This window comes from Diabrotica undecimpunctata, chromosome 10 (genome assembly GCF_040954645.1).
Source record: "Diabrotica undecimpunctata isolate CICGRU chromosome 10, icDiaUnde3, whole genome shotgun sequence".
Classification (NCBI taxonomy): Eukaryota; Metazoa; Arthropoda; class Insecta; order Coleoptera; family Chrysomelidae; genus Diabrotica; species Diabrotica undecimpunctata.
The window spans coordinates 48220951-48239037 of NC_092812.1; the positions used below are offsets into that span (position 1 = coordinate 48220951).

Below are 18087 nucleotides of genomic sequence, written 5' to 3' on the forward strand. Positions count from 1 at the left end.
ATTAATAAAAACTTACCTTAAGCGTTTTGGATAAAACTATCTTTCCAAAGATAGGCTTGTTAATAATTTCATATATTACATCTTTATCAAAAGCGTATAAATTCGTTGCATAGGACAGGTGCTCACTAGTTATTGCTACTATTCTTCCTTGCTCCACAATGATTTTTTTCTTCATATTGACGTGTATAAATGGAGCAGAGGCTTGAACTTCTAGGGCACCGTTCAGATGGAATTGGCCATCTGTCACCCATAGTCTTACCTTTCCAAACTCAGGGCCTTTATGTTTAAAAATAATTCTGTTATTATCTAAATCGTCCTGCGAGAACTCTACAACTCGTGTGCTTATATTTGCAATATTATAAAAATATCCATTAGAGGATTCTCTACAGGTGTATATTATTTGGGATTGAGGAGTATCTAGATCTGCATCTACATATTTTAGATCCTTTCCAGTGAGTATTTTTTCTCCTCCTACCACAACATGAAAGACCTTATCTACAGTTCTTACAGGGCTGTTGTCGTTTTTCAAGAGTATTTTTATATTCAACTGTCCTACATATTGAAAAATTTCTCCTTTTGACGATAACGCCATGAAAGTAAATGAGTCTGTTCTAGTTTCTGAATTATCGTGAACATAGTAAATAGAACCGCTATTAATATCGTCAGTAGTAAAAACATTTGTGCCATTGATCCTAAAATCTTTGTCTATCTTCTGCAAAAACCCATGCTTTGGCTTTTCTGTGATATTGAACGTTATACTACTCAAAAAATCAGCTTGAAATGATAAATGTGAGTCATCTACTACTACTGAAGATCCTTCATCTACTTCCAAGTTATTCAAATTTACAGTCAGTTTGGTAAGGTTATCCTTAGATGGAGTATAAATTATTGTCAAGTTTGCTGTAACATTGTTACATCCAGAAGATATAGCAACGAACGTGAAGCCATCTTTAACTTCGGAATAAGGTTTTTGATATAATTTATATCTTACATTATGAGAAATAATGTCTTCTTGGGTAAAAACATCACAAGACTTTAACTTATATTTCGATTCTGCTGAAAACAAATATCCATATTTAGGTGGTTCGGCAATGACATAATGAATAGACGTTAACGGTTTTGTCGGCTTGGTCTCAAACAGTATGTCATTAGTCGACACTTGCTTTTCCCATTCACCCTTCAGGAGCATAGTTTTCAACTTTGATTTTTGTAAGCTGCACCTTGCAAAAATTATGCGAAAGGTGTATATGACAGTCTTATCCATTGTAACAAACTGAAAACACAAAATCAAAAATAAGTTAAACGGAATATCTAGTAATACAAGAGTTTAAAAAAGCAAAATATTAATTATATCTATAGTCTGGCAAATAATAAGTGAAATTAGTCATCCAAAATCACGCGCCGTATGTGGTGAAATGTAGCCGAAATCACGAGCTCATCATGAAGTCTCCAAAATTTTAAATTTTAAAATATGTTTCCTTGCTGGTCACTTTACATTGTAACAATAGAATATTATACATATTATGCTTATAATAATAAAAATAGTACATTTGATCTAATTTATAAAATAAGTTTTCATTTACATTAATAACGTATCGACTGAGCGGATGAGCGGTAGTCGATTATATATCTAAATATGTAAAATACTCAAAATAGTATATTTTTTTTTATTTCATAAGGATATTCATTAGTCTATCAACAGAAATAGTACTAGCAACCGCAGATGCTTATTTGGTCTGTATGTACATATCTTCTACAAACCTGCCAAAACGTTTTTATTTGGAAAAAGTTATACATTGCGTCATGCATTACATGAATCATATTGTTACAAATAGAATTTTTCCTGCAATTGATTCTGTATGGGGGCGTTCAAGTATTACGTAACGCAATTTTTAAAGATTTTTGTTATGATGTTATTTAGGGTGGCTATAATGGGCTATAGAAGCTGGGGCGTTGTCTGATCCAGTTGCTTTCTTGGTTTAAACTGATTTTATTGTATAAAGAAACTCAGATTTTAAAATTTCAGGCCCTTCTTAATTTACATTGCACTGTATGTTTGGCATGTCATCTTAGAGCAATTCATTTATATAATTACTCCGTGTTTCAAATAGTTCTCATTCATTACTGATAAATTTTTTCTGCATTATCTACTAGAGTATTAGTGTTTTTCTTATTATAGAGACCAGAAACTTCACGAACTTTCTTGCAAATTGAACATGCCATGTTTCTTTTATAATTCTTCTATTTCTGAAGCCGCTTTATTTTAGCCGCTAATATTTTTGTTCTATTTCTCTTTGTTTTTTCTGTATTCGTCTGTCTTTTTCTTATAATGCCGTCTTTGTTAAAAAAGATCTAATATTTCTTCTGTCATTCATTGAATCTGTTAGTTACACTTTGTTCTTCTATTATTTTCGTCATACGTACACGAAATAATTTCTATGTTTTGTCAATATTTTCGGTCGTTTTTATTTCTTTCATGTGATTATTTACATCATTTTCTATTTTACTTTTGTTGACATCTGAAATAGTAAACTTCTTTTGCTGATGTTTTTTCTCTATTCGTTTTAGCCTAACTCTTGCATCGGTGACTAAAGGGTTGTGATTAGATCCAATATCTGCTCCAGGGTATGTCGTAACTATACTGATGGAGTTCCTAAATCTTTTGTTGATAAGAATGGAAGAAAGAGAAATATTTAAAAAACAATTCAATTGGAGTTACTAAGTACTCTTCTGTCCATAGGTTTGACAGACACTCAGATGCTTTCAATACTGTCATCCGGAGAGCAGGCGAAGAGGGTTCTGGAATTATTAAACCACTTGCATCAACTTCGTCTTCGTTAAGCCAATCGGCATCCTGAGATGTGTTATTGTAGCGCACAATGCAGAGGACCTCATTTGCCTTTTTGGCAGCAAGTCGCTGTGGGATGCACTATTTTGGGATGTGAGATAGATCCTACTGGTTGGACATATTCTGTTAATCATAAAATACCATAAATCAACACCACATTCAAAATTGAAAGCCCATAAAGTGCCCCTAAAGTAATTTATGTATCACAAATGATTTATGTAAATCAGTTGATGATGGTCACCAATATATTTAGTCTAGAATCTAGAAGGGCAGCTTGCATTTCTTTTTGGGATTGTAAATAGTTTTATGAAATTCTTTCCCTAACATCATAATAATGCAGCCATTCCTATTTTAACTGAGCTTGTGTATTCAAGTGCCCTAGTATAGTATTGAAAGTCTTAGGTTGATAGTTAAAAAAAGTTATTGTGAGTTATATTATTTGTAAAAAATGGATATAAATAAGATGCCTTCGACATCTAAAAAGGCTAGATATCTGACCAGTGCTGAATTACAATCATTATTAGAAGCATCTGACGAGGACGATGTAGATTTAATGAATAGGGGCTAGTGACTCTGATTGGAAACACGATAGCGATACTACCGCAACCGATGATGATGATTAAATGCAAATACAAAATTTTATTCAACTACCCTATGGAAAATAAAATCAAAATGAACCGGAAATAGCTGATCTTGTATGGTCTTCAGAACTAAGACAATATCGTGAAATACCATTTACTGTTAGAGCCGGATTTAAAGTAGTTCCAAGTGGAAATGATCCCATAGACTATTTCAACCTGATAGTCAATGACGAATTTTACGAACTGATTATTTCCAATACAAATTTATATGCTGTCGAAATACTTTCACAAAGTCGTTCAGAAAAATCTAGGATTGCGTTTTGGAAAGAGACAACACAAACAGAATTTAAGACATTTCTCGGGCTATTATTCCATATGGGTACAATTGAGGAGCATACATGCAAAAACCGATAAATCCATTTTTTTGAATTTTTTAACCTGAATATGGATTTATATCATCTTAGTAGCCCTCTCTGTTTCTAGAATATAAAATTCCAACAAAAACCGATATTTTCCCTTTAAAATGATGTACAACGTTGACCAGTTCAAGCAAATGCCGATAAATCCTAAATTTAAAGAAAAACCCGATATATCTTTAAATAATTAATTCGTCATCTATGATGTAAATCCATAATATAGTGCGTACTTATAGCAGATTTCTTTATGCTGTTTCGGGCTTCGTTTTATAGTAGTAGCATAAACAAAGAAGTATAGTTCTTTTCCTATGGTAGTAGTTTGTAAATTAAAAACGAGAGGACTGTGTTACCTTAATCAAGTTGTCGAAATTAAGGGGGAAAGGATTAAGAGGTTATGTTATGTTGTTTATGAATTACGTATTAAGCAGTTGTTTAACATAATTGTATTAAGTTTTAACAATGGGAGCAAGTGTGTTGCAAATTAGTAAAGGAAATAGGAAAAAAAAGAAAAGTGAGACCAAGAGGCAAAAATTGCAAAAGCAAAGGTAACAGGTAAAAAATAAATTAAGATGTTCGTTACCTAACCCATTTTTTGTTTTAGATATCGTGATTTCTCATTTGGAAAACTTTACAAGAGTTTGTAAACATAATGGCCCTACTTATCACTGCAATAGGATTGTTGAAAGTGACATTCGAGCCATTCGAAATAAAACTTTTGAATATAATGGGAAGTCGGAATAGGATATCAAATTGTGTCATTACATGTCAGTAGTTCCAATTAAAAGGAGAAGATCGACAACAGAACGAGCAGTCAAGGGGCGTAACTTTTCCGTACACTACTTCTTGTCGAAAAGAGTCAGCAAGAAAAAAGTTCAGGTATGGCAGGCATTTTTCTTGAAATGTGTGAATATTAAAAAAGATCGCATAAACTATGTTGCTAAAATATTGTCAGACGGAAATAGCCCAAAAGAAAATCGGGGTGGAGATCACGTGTCCACAAAATCTGTTGTCATAAAGAATAAAATAAGAAAGTTTATTGGTAAACTACAAGGAAGAGAAAGTCATTATAATAGAAAGAAATTAAGACGAATTTATTTTGGCCGCTGATCTAAGAATAAAGAAGTTACATGGCATGTACCTCATTCAATGCGACCCTTAACGTAATGTAAACTTTTCGATGTTTAGGGGGATATTCGTTAATGATTTTAACATTGGGTTTTCGACTCCAGCATCAGATGTATGCGCACAATGTACTAGACTTAAATTCAAAATTAGACCGGAAATTAACGAGGTAAAGAAAAGAGAGTTTCGTACTGAGTTGAGTATCCACCAAAAGAGGGCTAATGCTTTTTAAAGTTTGCTAAAAGAAACTCCTGAAAATTCCATTACATTCTGCTTTGATATGCAGCAGGTGCAGCCTTTGCCCAAAACCCATATTAGTGATGCGTTTTATGCACAGCAGATTAGCATGTATGTTTTTTGCTGCGTTGATAGCCAGTCCAAACATCAAACTTTTTTTACGTGGACTGAAGATCGGGCAGGTAGGGGATCAATTGAAATAGGTTCTGCACTTGTAAATTATTTGGATTCTTTAGAGTACGATAATATTACGACATTTCGCCTCTTTTGCGACGGATGCGGTGGACAAAACAAAAACTCCCATATTATTCATTTGCTGTACTTCTGGCTTAGATTTAAAGCTCCAGCTCAAGTAATAGAAATATTACTTGTATTTACAGTCAGAAGCCATTCGTATTTTCCAGCAGACAGGGTATTTGGGAGAGTAGAAAAGCTTCTAAGAAAAAAAGTCACAATTCTCTCTAGAGAGAAATATGAAGAAATTTACAAACAAATTGGAGTTGTTAAAAAGATAGGCACTGATTGGAGATTGTTTAATATGAAAGAGCTTCAAGTTGGCTTGAAAAAAGTGAAAGCGCTAGCCGATACAATGAAGATTGTAAGAAAAAAAATTTAACAATGGCAAATTCATAAAAATACGATCATTCCAAAACTATTATTTTACCAGTAGTTTGAAAAATTTTGAAAATAAAATTTTCCGATATTGAGTTGACCATCTCAGAAAAAGAATTGACTAGGAGTATCCCCGAAAAGAAATAAAATCCCTTAAATACTTATTAAATCAACAATTCGATAAAGATTGGGAGAAATTACAAGAACTTGACTGGTACAGGGAATTGCCTAATGGTAAAATTTCAAATGAAAAGGATGAGGAGGAAGAGGAAGGGGAGACATGTGACTGCCTGGAAGAGAAACCAACACTTCAGATTTAATTTTACTTTTTTCAAATTGTTAAATACTTATAATAAAAATAATTTTCTACATTCTAATTCGATTATTTTCTTTTATTAATAACAAAAATATGGTGCTCTTGCAAAGATCTTTCAGGCAAAAACCAATAAATTTCTGTTTTCAAGCCAAACCCGATAAATTAAAAAAAAAAAATCAAAAATAAAAACAGTAAAAAAGATAATATATTAAAATTTTATAATTTTATTACATGACATAACTACTATTTATTTCCAATATGTTTCTTTAAATTGTTATGGGATTTTGCGGTACCAAGTTTTTGGCTTTTATCTCAAAATTGGAAAAAGTGGATTTATCGGTTTTGCATGTATGCTCCTCAATTAAGATGAACCGTCTAAATGACTACTGAAAAAGTAATCATCTGTTTAGCCTTCCCATTTTTTCAAAATACGTTAAAGGTAAACGACATAAATTTGGATTGAAATTGTATATATTAACAGAGCAATCCGGACTTAACCCAATAGCCAATCCCCACGATGTGATGACAAAGAAACTAAAAAAACGTGAAGTGGTCAGAGTTACAGTCGTGAAGGAATATGTGTGACCAAGTGGAGGGACAAACAAGACATAAACATGATTTCTTCACAATTCGGTGATCAGATGGTTAGAACTACATCGAGAAAAGGAGTGGTATCTGAGAAACCTAAGTTAATTGCTCAATATAATAAATATAAATGTGGTATAGACTTAAGTGATCAAACGCTGAGCTACTATTCATGCGAACAAAAGAGTCTAAGGTGGTACCAAAAATTGCAAGTGCATATTTTTCAACTCATCTTGCTGAATGCGTATTTCCTATATAACAGCAGAAATTAAAAGATGTCCCTTTTCGATTTTAGGCTTTCAGTCATTGAGAGTCTTTTAGGGCCAAATCCCAAGTATCCACCTGTTAAAAAATCGTTGGTCGACCATTTACCTCAAAATTGTCCAAAAGGTAATGAGTAAAACAAAAAGAAGATGATGCAAATATTGCTGGGATACGAGGAGACTTAGGAAAGATATCATTTATTATTGTCCACAGTGCATAGGAGAGCCGGGTTTGTGTCTGAAAACGTGCTTTAAACTGTTTCACGAAAAACTAGGTGTTTCAAACTAGTTTCAATTATTAATTCCAATGTAAAAAGTGTAAGTTTTTTATTATTATTTTTTATTCTTTGTTATGTATTTTCAACTTGGCTACGTTTTCACAAATTTTATAATTATAGATACAAAATTATACATTTACGTAGTTATTAATTATATTAATAGAAAACAAATAAACGTAAACATGATGGTGCATTGGTAGCATATACAGTATGGTGCAAATGTATGGAATAAATTCGGTATTTCGTAAGCGAGTTGAAGCAAAATCCCAAAACATGTCGATTTTTATTTTTAAATTATGAGTTTTTGGCATATATATCATACTAGTGACGTCATCCATCTGGGTGTAATGACGTAATCGATGATTTTTTAAAATAAGAATAGGGGTCGTATGCTAGCTCATTTGAAAGGTTGTTAAATTCTCTATTTAGTAATATAAACATTAACATAATTATTTGTACAGGGTGTAAAAAATTATTCATAATTAAATTAATTGGAACAAAAAGAAGAATATATGTAATTTATTTAATTCAAAATACATTGCTTTTCGCTTAAATTCAATGTTCAAGCTGCAACCCACCTGCCCCTTGGCAGTTTGAACATTTAATTTAAGCGAAAAGCAATTTGCAAAGTAGTATTTGTTAGATAAACATTTTTTTTTCTATTTTTTGTCAGCAGTAAAATGTATTTTGAATTAAATAAACTACATATATTCTTCTTTTTGTGTCAATTAATTGAATTAAAAAAAATATTTTTTACATTATGTATAAATAATCATGTTTATATGTTTATATTGTTTAATGTTATGTGTTTAATGTTTATATTACTGAATAGGGAATTCGGAGTATTCATTTCATTTTAATAAGATGTTCATGAAAAATTTAATTTACTTTAACTTGATCATTTGTTTAACAATATTTAATAATTATTTTAATCATTATTGAAAACGTATCTAGTTTTAGTATTTTTTGGGTACCACTGATTCTTGGTAGTTGTTTTATTTTGGAGAAAAAAAGTAAATCAAATGATTCTTTTATGGTGGTCCATGACTTTTCAACATCGTCCATAGTTGACAATTTGCCATATCAGAGACCATACTGTTTATTTCTTCTGTATATGCTTCTCTTGTATCGTTGTTGATGACTTTTCTAATAGTTAAAGCGAGCCTCAGTTAATTATTTGCAACTAAGGGATTGTGGTTCAATCCTATGTCTGCTAAGGTTATTATTATTACAAATTCGGTTCACAGGTACAGAATAAGAAATTGTAACGAGAAAAGTAATGAATTATAATAAAGAATTTGAATGAATTATAATGAAAATCAACTGGTACGTATCGCGACGGACTGAGACTGTGTGGGGAGTTCCAAACTGAGTAGGGCCCCCCGAATTAAGCCCCAGGAATGGGTGGGGAAGTTCTTATCATTGACACGCCGCTTCCAAATGGTTAATATGGAACATCCTCTGGGTATGTAGGACAATATTACAGGTGTAAATAAGGTATAACCATAGAGTAAGAAACAATCAGAAGGCTAACTCGCGCATTTATAAGTACACGCAACTCATTCGCGCGGACAGCTCCTGCCATTCTTTAGACAGTTTTAGTAGCGTCGTGTTATACAAGTACCTGAGTATCTGAGTTAGTCAATATGAACCCTGAGTGTACCAGAACCTAATAAATGGTCCATTGGGTATTAGCAGCGAGTTTATATATAGTTAGCAGACTTGGTGAAGTCCCGAGTACTTGTATAATAGATCATGAAAGATATACAATAAGCGAACTGTCTGAAGTACGACCGGTATAGAACAGACAGCTACAAGAAAATAAAAAAAACTGATATATATGGTCAAAATAATCAGATTGATTAATTTTTTAATATACCTAAAACTCTAATGATGTGAGGAAAAGTAATTTAACTTACCTGAAATTCATCAAAATCCGGATTGGCATTAGTATGTCTATAACGCACTCTGTGCTGCTTCAAATCATTTCCAGTAAAATAATCAGAATGTTCCCAAGAGTTGCCAGTTTTCTCTACTTCTACAACACCATACGCCGGTTTTCTAACGATACTGAAGTATTTTAAATAATCTGGAATAGCTACATTTGAAGTGAAACTCAAATTATATGGTGTTATAACGGATACACTTTGGTGCAGTACAATTAAACCAGTATTCCGCTCCATTCTCCAATATTGGGGCGAAATAGCTACCCTCAATCGGTATACAGGGCTAGTTTCAAGGCCGTCAGAAACTTGCATGCTTATATACGACGTGTTTTTGTCTGAACTTTTATCATAAAATAATATCAAGCCTCCGTTCACTTCTTCTTGGGTAAAAGAAATTATTTTTGTACCTGGGTTATTAACATTTTCAAAATAACCATCCTCACATTTTAAAATAGAATAAATCAACTGATCTGGAGTATTATCTGAATCTATAACTTTGAATATGTCTGAAGATAAAAACTTTTTTGTTCCCTATAAAATAAACAATGTTAGAAATCATTCTAGCTAGCATCAAATCAAATGAGGTTTTTTGACTTACCTGTATGTGTTAATATGCAATTCATGCCACAAAAGATCTAGAGAACACATTCATTAACAAACTAAAAATAATTAATAAAATGAAAAATATTAATCAAAATCTATTAATAAAATCAGTGTTTTGGATTAAATTAAAAAGCTTCTAAAATTAACTAATGTCGATTTTTTAAGGATTGATAGCTTACATTTATACTAAATCGGTAGATTAAAAAAAAAACTGTACAAATTCGTAAAAGTATTTATCATCTCGTTGAACAGTTGCTTAAACATCAAACTTATAACAGGCCTAAAGTAACTTTCCAAGTTGACATCTGCCATCGAGAGGGATGAGGAAAAGGAAATACACAACCCAAATTGCAGAAGGGTTGGATATATGAATATACAGTAGTGGAGAAAATGTAAATAATTCTATTCCACTAGAAGAATATACCCCTGTATTTCAAGCGGTGATTTATGCAATCTTCATTGTGCAAAAGAAATTAACATAAAGACTTTTGAAATTCAGCAGATCAAATTTGCACAGATAATCAAGACGCTCTAGGGAGCCCTAAGACAGTCTCTAGGCTAGTGTGGGAACATCGAGTGAACTCAATAGAGGGGCAGAACATAGTGTCACACTGGTATGGGTGCTAGGTTATTCTGGAAAACACAGTTGATGAACTTAAGATCCACAAAACAGACCATTTGTAAGACAATTTAGATAAGAAATATTATGTGTAAATTTGCCAAAAAGTGGCCAATAGCACTGCAAGCAGCTTATTGACACTGCACTAAAACTGTGTTGGAATGTCATACCGTGAGTTAGTTGAGCATTTAGAATTCGATATGAAACTGTAACAATTCTTATATTGAAATTCATTCAAGCTTTCAGGGATATTGGAAAAAAAATTAGGCATGAGAAATATAAAATTCAGGACTTCAATATCGTAATAGATGTAAATATTACAACTATGCTCTAAATCTGTAGTAAACTCACTATTTTTCAGGTAAATAGTAATACTAGAGAAGATCATGAAGACAATCCAAAATCGCAATGTAATAATGAGAATAAAAACACAAGCATTAAGGTGATTTGGTCATTAGCAGAAAATCAAAAGAATGAACAATAGTCCATCAGCAAAACTGCTTTAAAAACAAAAAATTCTAAAAAAAAACTAAGCATACGCGGTTAAGCAATCAATCTATAAAAAATGGGCTATAACATTATATAGAGAAAAACATAATTCTACCATACCCATATGTCCAAAAGTTTGGAATATTGGAATATTTCATCTTTTTATTGATTTTTATATATAAACTCTTCTGAATAGTTAAACATAATTTTGTTTCAATTCCCAACAATACTAAATAAATCTCAAAACCAAATAAACGATATGCAGAAAAATTATTTATTCTCTTGGAGTGAAAAACTTACAATGTACAACTTACATTTAAAAATAAATTAGTCTAGATAAAAATAATTTTTAATAAAACTAATAATTAGTATTTCCTCCATTGGCCTGTATGCATGCCTGTAGGAGATTTGACATGCTGCCTATTAACTGGTCGAGCTGGGCTTGCGGAATTCTCTCCCATTCTTCACGAGCAGAACCTTTTAGTTCTCGAAGTGTAATGGGGGGATTGTTTCGCTTCTTGATGCGGATTTTGAGAATGTCCCAAGCATGGTCAATAACGTTCATGTCGGGGGAATTCAGGGGAATACTGTAATGTAGATATTCCTTCTTCTTCTAGAAAATTTAGTTCTATTGCTGTTCGATGAGAAGGTGCGTTGTCATACATAAATACAAATTCATCACCTACTGCCCCTCGGAATAGACGTACGACAGGATTTAAAACTTCCCCGATGTACACAACACCAGTGACTCTTCTCTCCAGAACCAGCAGTGGCGTCCATATACCACTCATAATACTACCCCAAACCATAATACTTCCACCTTCAAATAGGACACCCGACTGGGCTGTTTCTAGTCGGGCTTGTCGTCCTAGGGCAATCCAAACCAATGTTCTTCGCGAATCAGATATCAAGCCAAGTTTTGACTCATCAGACAATATCACGTTATTCCGGTTAGGACCATGATGCACCATTTCTCTAGCCTATTGCAACATTACTATTTTGTGTTGGTAGGTTAGTTTAGGAACATGTAGTGGTCTTCTACGATACAAATTTGCCGCATTTAGTCTGCGTGTCATTGTTTGCCGTGAAATATTCAGTCCTTGAAGCCCAGAAATTTCTCTGCATATACCACTTGTAGATTCCAGACGATTTCTACGAGCTATCAATGTTATTTGCCGATATTTTGCTGCTGTTGTACATAGACTTCTACCACTTCTAAGACGATCCTTGACGTCATTTGTATCTTGGATTTTTTTTTAATTTTCGATACAGCACTCTGAGTAACATCAACAATATTCGCGATATAACTTTAAAAAAAGCCCTGTTGTAATAAAGTAATTACTCTAGATCTGTCAAAATGAGATATCACATTTCAAGTCATTTTTAAACGCTCAATTCAAATTTAAACAAAGACTGAAATAATGTGTAAATCCGCTAATCAGTTGAATGTGACCAAAATTATACAAAAAATATTCAAATTTTTTATCATTTTCATTTAAAAACGTTCTAGAATGAATATCAACAGCAGTTTTAAAACCACTATAGGCTTAGATATATTATTTGTACATATTCCAAACTTTTGGACATGTGTGTATATCAAACAAAACTTCTGAAAAACCTGTTTTGTATATGTACTAAAAGATAACACTTAAAAAAGGTCGCTATTTTGATAGAAATCTCAGGGAATCGCCACCTAGAGTACGAAAATATTACTGTATGTTTATATCAAGTTGAACAAATTTTAAAAATGTAGTCTTTGATTTAAATTATGCTGATTATTTATTTGGTCTCTCTTCAAGGTTGTTAATTCAACTCTTGTTTTGTTTTTGTTATACACCAGTTTAACTTCTCTTACTTGGATAGATATCTTGATTCCATTCCCGTTTTATGTGTAAAACTCAGTGATTAATGCTTCACCTTGTAGCATGTTTTTCTAACATACACACATCTCTGTAATCCTTGTTGTCTTATAGCAATTCTCATCAGTACCTATTTGCGGTGTTAATTCCTCCTAGTGATCAATTACCAACTAAACCAAATGCCTTTTCTGTATAGTATATCAAATATCAGGCAGTATGTTTTAGTCACCTCTTATGGTCATAAAGAATACACATGAACTTTTAATATATGACAAATGCAGTCACATACACCACAGAACAAACAAAGAAACTTAAATATCAATTTCAGTTAACTGCTAAATTTAAAAAAACCATAATTATTTAATAAATAAACTTAAATATAAGGAAAATATTGAAAAACAAAGTATAATTGTATGATACACAAACATACATTAAAATCACAAGCTTCAGTTTTTTGTTACCCAGCACTACTTTAAATATTTGTTGTTAAACTCCATATCCTTAAGACTGATCTTAAAATAAATGTCATCTCCTACTCATTTGAGTTACTTTTTTCTTGGATATTAGCAATTGGTATTAACTAAGATACAACGACAAAAATATAATAGTTGTGTGACATAAAACTATATCATGAGCAGGATTTTGGCAATTTAGTTATAAGATAGTCTAGATTTTTTGAAGGAATGTCGCCCTTACGTGACTATTAAAGAAATATGGTTCTTTTCTATAGTGGAGAAGAGGCAAACATCCACCAAAGCAGGGAAATATCACAGATTCTTGGAAGGTGAAATATTGAATACTTAAAGTACATAGTAATAAATGGTGTACACAATGCCGTTTCAAAGAAAGTACTATGTAAAAGTTTTGTTTTAACAGAAAACCCCAATTGGTCTCGCAAAAATCCTCTTCCATCAAAATAATGTATCTGCTAACAATAGACACTCAAAATTACACAAATTAGGAAACAAATTGATTGGCTAACCACCAGATTTACCCCCACATGACTATTTCCCTCTATCAAACCTAAAAGAAAGCTTGTAGGACAGTTGGCGAAAGGCATTTAGTGTTTTGTAAAGCATGAATGCTATTAAGTAGAAACTTTTTGAGAAGCTTAAACAAAATTAGGTTTAGAAGAAATAAAAACAGATGGTAAAGATTCCTATATGAGTAAAGAGTGAAAAAGAAACTGTTGAAAAATAACAAAAATCATATTATGTTGATTTCAAACCACTCTCATATTTATGAGATAATTAACAATGCTATTACTAATAACTTTTCTTCTATCAAACATATTTCTATCCCAAGTTAGGGTATGCAGCTAAAAGACTTGAATGTCTGAATCAAGTCTGAATAAATTTAACAACACATCAATTTATAACTAGTCTGAAAGAGATAGTAGCTTTAAACAGTTAAAAAACAATAAATTACTAATAAAACATCATTAAAAGGCATGCAAAAAATGACACAGGAATTAGTACCATTCCAAAATAATCATGCTTTGAATGACTAGTAAAGCGAATGAAAATACCTGAACTGTCCTTAAAACTGTGGCATCAGCAATGTCCAAGACTGGAGGATCATTTGTTGGAGTAACAACCACAGAGAAATTAAATCTAAACCTACCCTGTAAATACTCAGGCAGGGTAAAGGAATCAGATGTAGTAAACATAACTTCCATTATTAAATGATCATGTTTTTCTTCTGAACCATCATGAATATAATGCACCTTATCTCGAACAAGATCATGAAAGGTAAACCAATTTTTATCATGTGGCCAAATATCAAGTGTTATGCTTCCATGTTCAGGGCCTCCAATAACAAAAAAGGTTATACCTGAATCAGTAATTCCATATTTATGATAATCCAAGATCATGTGCAAATTATTTGTTGTCAAAAGTTCACTCTGTCCTTCTAACACTTGCAAAGGTTCAACTGACAATAATTCTAGATCTGTTGCTAGACTGCTTTCAGAGAAAACTTTGTACCCTTCACTGTAATTCAGATTGACACAAAATTCTTCTTTGCACTGGCAGTGAAATGAATCTAAACCCTGTTGAATGCAAACACCATTATTGCTGCAAGGATTTTGCAGACATGGATAATGCCAAAGGCACCCAGGCATGATTCCTTCTGTTACTTGAGCATCTGGAATGCCTTTTTTAACATCAGAGATAGTGAGGTATCTTAAACAACCTTTAAAGCTGGTGTCACAAGAATCACTACAACCTTTTTGAGTAGCGCGGAACCTTTTACTATTCTCTAAACCACCTATAAAGGAAGTGTCTGCCATTTGGAAAATACTACCATGAATATTCTTCTCACTGAATACTGTTTCATCAATAGTTAGCTCTACAATTGTTGACAGCATCTGGACAGATATTTTATGCCATTCACCATCAGATACTTTTATATTTTTACTAGATAATTTAGTAGTCTTTTCATTAATTTTAATAATACTAATTATTGATTCATTGCTCAGTTCGATTAATAAAAAATCTTGTTTAATTTTTTTTCCAGTATTGTAAAAGAGTAGTCCGTTTGTCTTTGTAGTTTTTACTTCAAAATTAATATTCAGTGCTTTTTTATTAGTAATTTTATCTGAGATTAACACATAAGAATCATCTTCAATAAAACTGATAGGTTGATCTACACTTGCATCAAATTCAGCTGCACAGTTCCAAGTGATTCCCTGGACAATGGACTCTGATTGTCTATACCGTGCTTGATCTAATACCAAGATCCCATTATATTTTAGCTAAATAAAAAAAACTCAATATTAAATATTGTCATGATATTACTTTCTGTTTGAAAACACTGCTTTTTTAATTTACTTAACATTTATGAAAATGGAATGAAGGTCAATACTCACCTCAGATATACAACCTCTGAATTTTTCCAAATGTCCAAAAAATATATCAGTATTGTTTCGGTTTTTGTTATCACCAATGAACAGACCATAGTGAATGTTAAGCTCAAAGAATTTACCTGGTAAATGTTTTCTGAAATGGAAAACACAACTGAGCATACAATTTAACTGAGTAAATTAAAAAAAAGATGTCTTAGGGTAAACAGCTACACATATCTTGGTAAAGTTTGTTTAGCAGAAAACGGTTGACTTCAATTAGTGCAGTAGTAAATATTATTAAATTTATCTGACTTGGACCATTGTTAAGACCTTGTACTTCAGGTAAACCATTGTTACCTGAAATCAGGCCTTTTATACTATTATTGGTTAACCCATGATGTTTATATTCAGTACTAATTGAAGTCAACCATTTACTGCTAAACAAACTTTACTAAGATAAACACTGCAGGCAAGGAATGCTAGATCACTAACATAATCAAAGAGTGCAAATTAGAATATCTTGTCCATGTTATGAGAAATGAACACAGATATGGCTTATTGCAATTCATTCTTCAGGGTAAGGTATTTGGAAAGTGGACCAGGGAGAAGAAGGATATCTTGGCTTCAAAACCTAAGGAAGTAGTTCAATACATCTACAACTGGACTATTCCGAATAGCTGCAAGTAAAGTTAGGATAGCTATGCTGATTGCCAATATTCGAAATGGATAGGCAAAGTAAGAATAATAAGATAATCAATTTTGTGCAGAAAAGATGTCCAGACGAAAGATTTTAATAAATTATTTACTACTAAATAATTCAGAAATATGAAAAATATAACTATATTATAAGAATATCACTTAATAAATCCAGTAATGTAAACACATAATACAAATAAATAGTGATATAAGCAAGCACATTTTGCTGAAAGAAAAACCAGTTTCAAAATTATTATTACTTACTGTACTTTATGGGACTTATCAATGATTAATGTTAAATTGGCATCTCTTCTTTCTATAGAAACCTCATGCCATTTGAGATCATTTAATTTAAGGTTTCCTGGAGAAACAACTTCAGCTTCTCCAGAACCCAAATTTATATTAACTTTAATTCTTCCCTTTTCTAATTGAACAATGCAATAATCAGTATTTCCAGCAACTAAAAAAATTAGAGCGCTAGACAGATGGGTCTTGAATTTAAAATTAATATCTGTAGAGCTTCTTGCTTCTTTGAATGGAAGAGCTATGAAGCTGTTGCCATAAAAAGATGCTAAAATGAAAAACTTTCATTAATTAGATATATTGATGTAAGAAATTATCACACCAAGAAAATACATAAAGAAATATGCTATTTGGCTAAATATAAATAGTCAACTAAGACTTATAATTTTCATGTTCTTAGAAAAAGGATTACAATACCATCCTAAACATTAACAAATGTGGAATCTTCTTTATAAGCTAGAGTAGGATTTTTAAATTAAATTTCTACATTTGGATTAAATATTTATTCAGACTTATTTCAAAATGGGTCAATTAAAACATAAAAACTACTAGTTAAGTATTATAAATTACTATTACTAAAAAATAAATGAATGTGTTGTATGTCCCTTTTGACCATATCAAATAAACAGAAAGAAAAATCTACATGTGTAGGTCTAATATTTAAAATTATGATGTCAATTAAAAGTAAAATGAGAATTTCTAGAATCGAATATTGGTGCGTTAATTTCTTTTTATAGTTGTTATTAAGGATGTTACAAATGAAAATTACCTTGGTCCACACACCGACATTTTAAAAAACAAAAATAAAGGAAACACAAAATCAAGGCTTTATTCTTCATTATTATTAAACATACTAAAGATTTGTGTGTATCAGCAAAGGATTAAGGTCATCTTTGGTGGATATTTTTCACCATGTTATTGAACTTGGATCCAAAATTTAAGTTACAGAAATATATGCAAAATATTTATTATACAAAGAAAACACTACACTTCTCACAGCTCTATAAATGTAAACTGTAAGTTAAAATAAAAACTGAGACTGTCATACGACATGTCAGCTGTAATGTCTAATCATAAAACGTCAAACTATCTGCCACATTATAGTGATTTTTCGACGTTGGCTTTTAATTCTAAGACCGAATTTTCTGTAATTTCCACATTATTTTATAATTTTAGTATGTATATGAATCATATGTTAAAATGAGATCTAGTTTATATCTTGTACAACTATGTTTACCATTACAAGATGCTTTATTCCCCATTTGAAAACTACTTATTAAGAATAACTTACACAAAAACATAATTTTGTGTGACGTCACTTCTGAATGGGGTATAATATATAAATAAATGTGATTTAAAAGAGGAATGAATAAAAGCTGTTTTAACAGAAGTATAACCCTTCCTTTATTCCTAAAATAGACATTGGATAATGATAACGAATACACTTTCACAAAAGTGTATTGGAGATT

At 31.7% G+C, this 18087-nt stretch overlaps 1 protein-coding gene across 1 annotated transcript in view; it reads right to left on the bottom strand.

Moving 5' to 3' along the window:
• Positions 1 to 17672, bottom strand: part of kon (chondroitin sulfate proteoglycan 4-like protein) — a 47353-nt gene extending 29681 nt beyond the window's left edge. Inside the window, exons 1-6 of the mRNA XM_072545794.1 lie at positions 17388 to 17672; positions 16580 to 16886; positions 15644 to 15773; positions 14303 to 15529; positions 9178 to 9735; positions 17 to 1273 (exon numbers count right to left, since the gene is read on the bottom strand). Coding sequence (XP_072401895.1) covers positions 17 to 1273; positions 9178 to 9735; positions 14303 to 15529; positions 15644 to 15773; positions 16580 to 16886; positions 17388 to 17457 — 3549 coding nt within the window. The 5' untranslated portion in view covers positions 17458 to 17672. The remainder of the gene's footprint in view (positions 1 to 16; positions 1274 to 9177; positions 9736 to 14302; positions 15530 to 15643; positions 15774 to 16579; positions 16887 to 17387) is intronic.
• Positions 17673 to 18087: the final 415 nt, after the last annotated feature.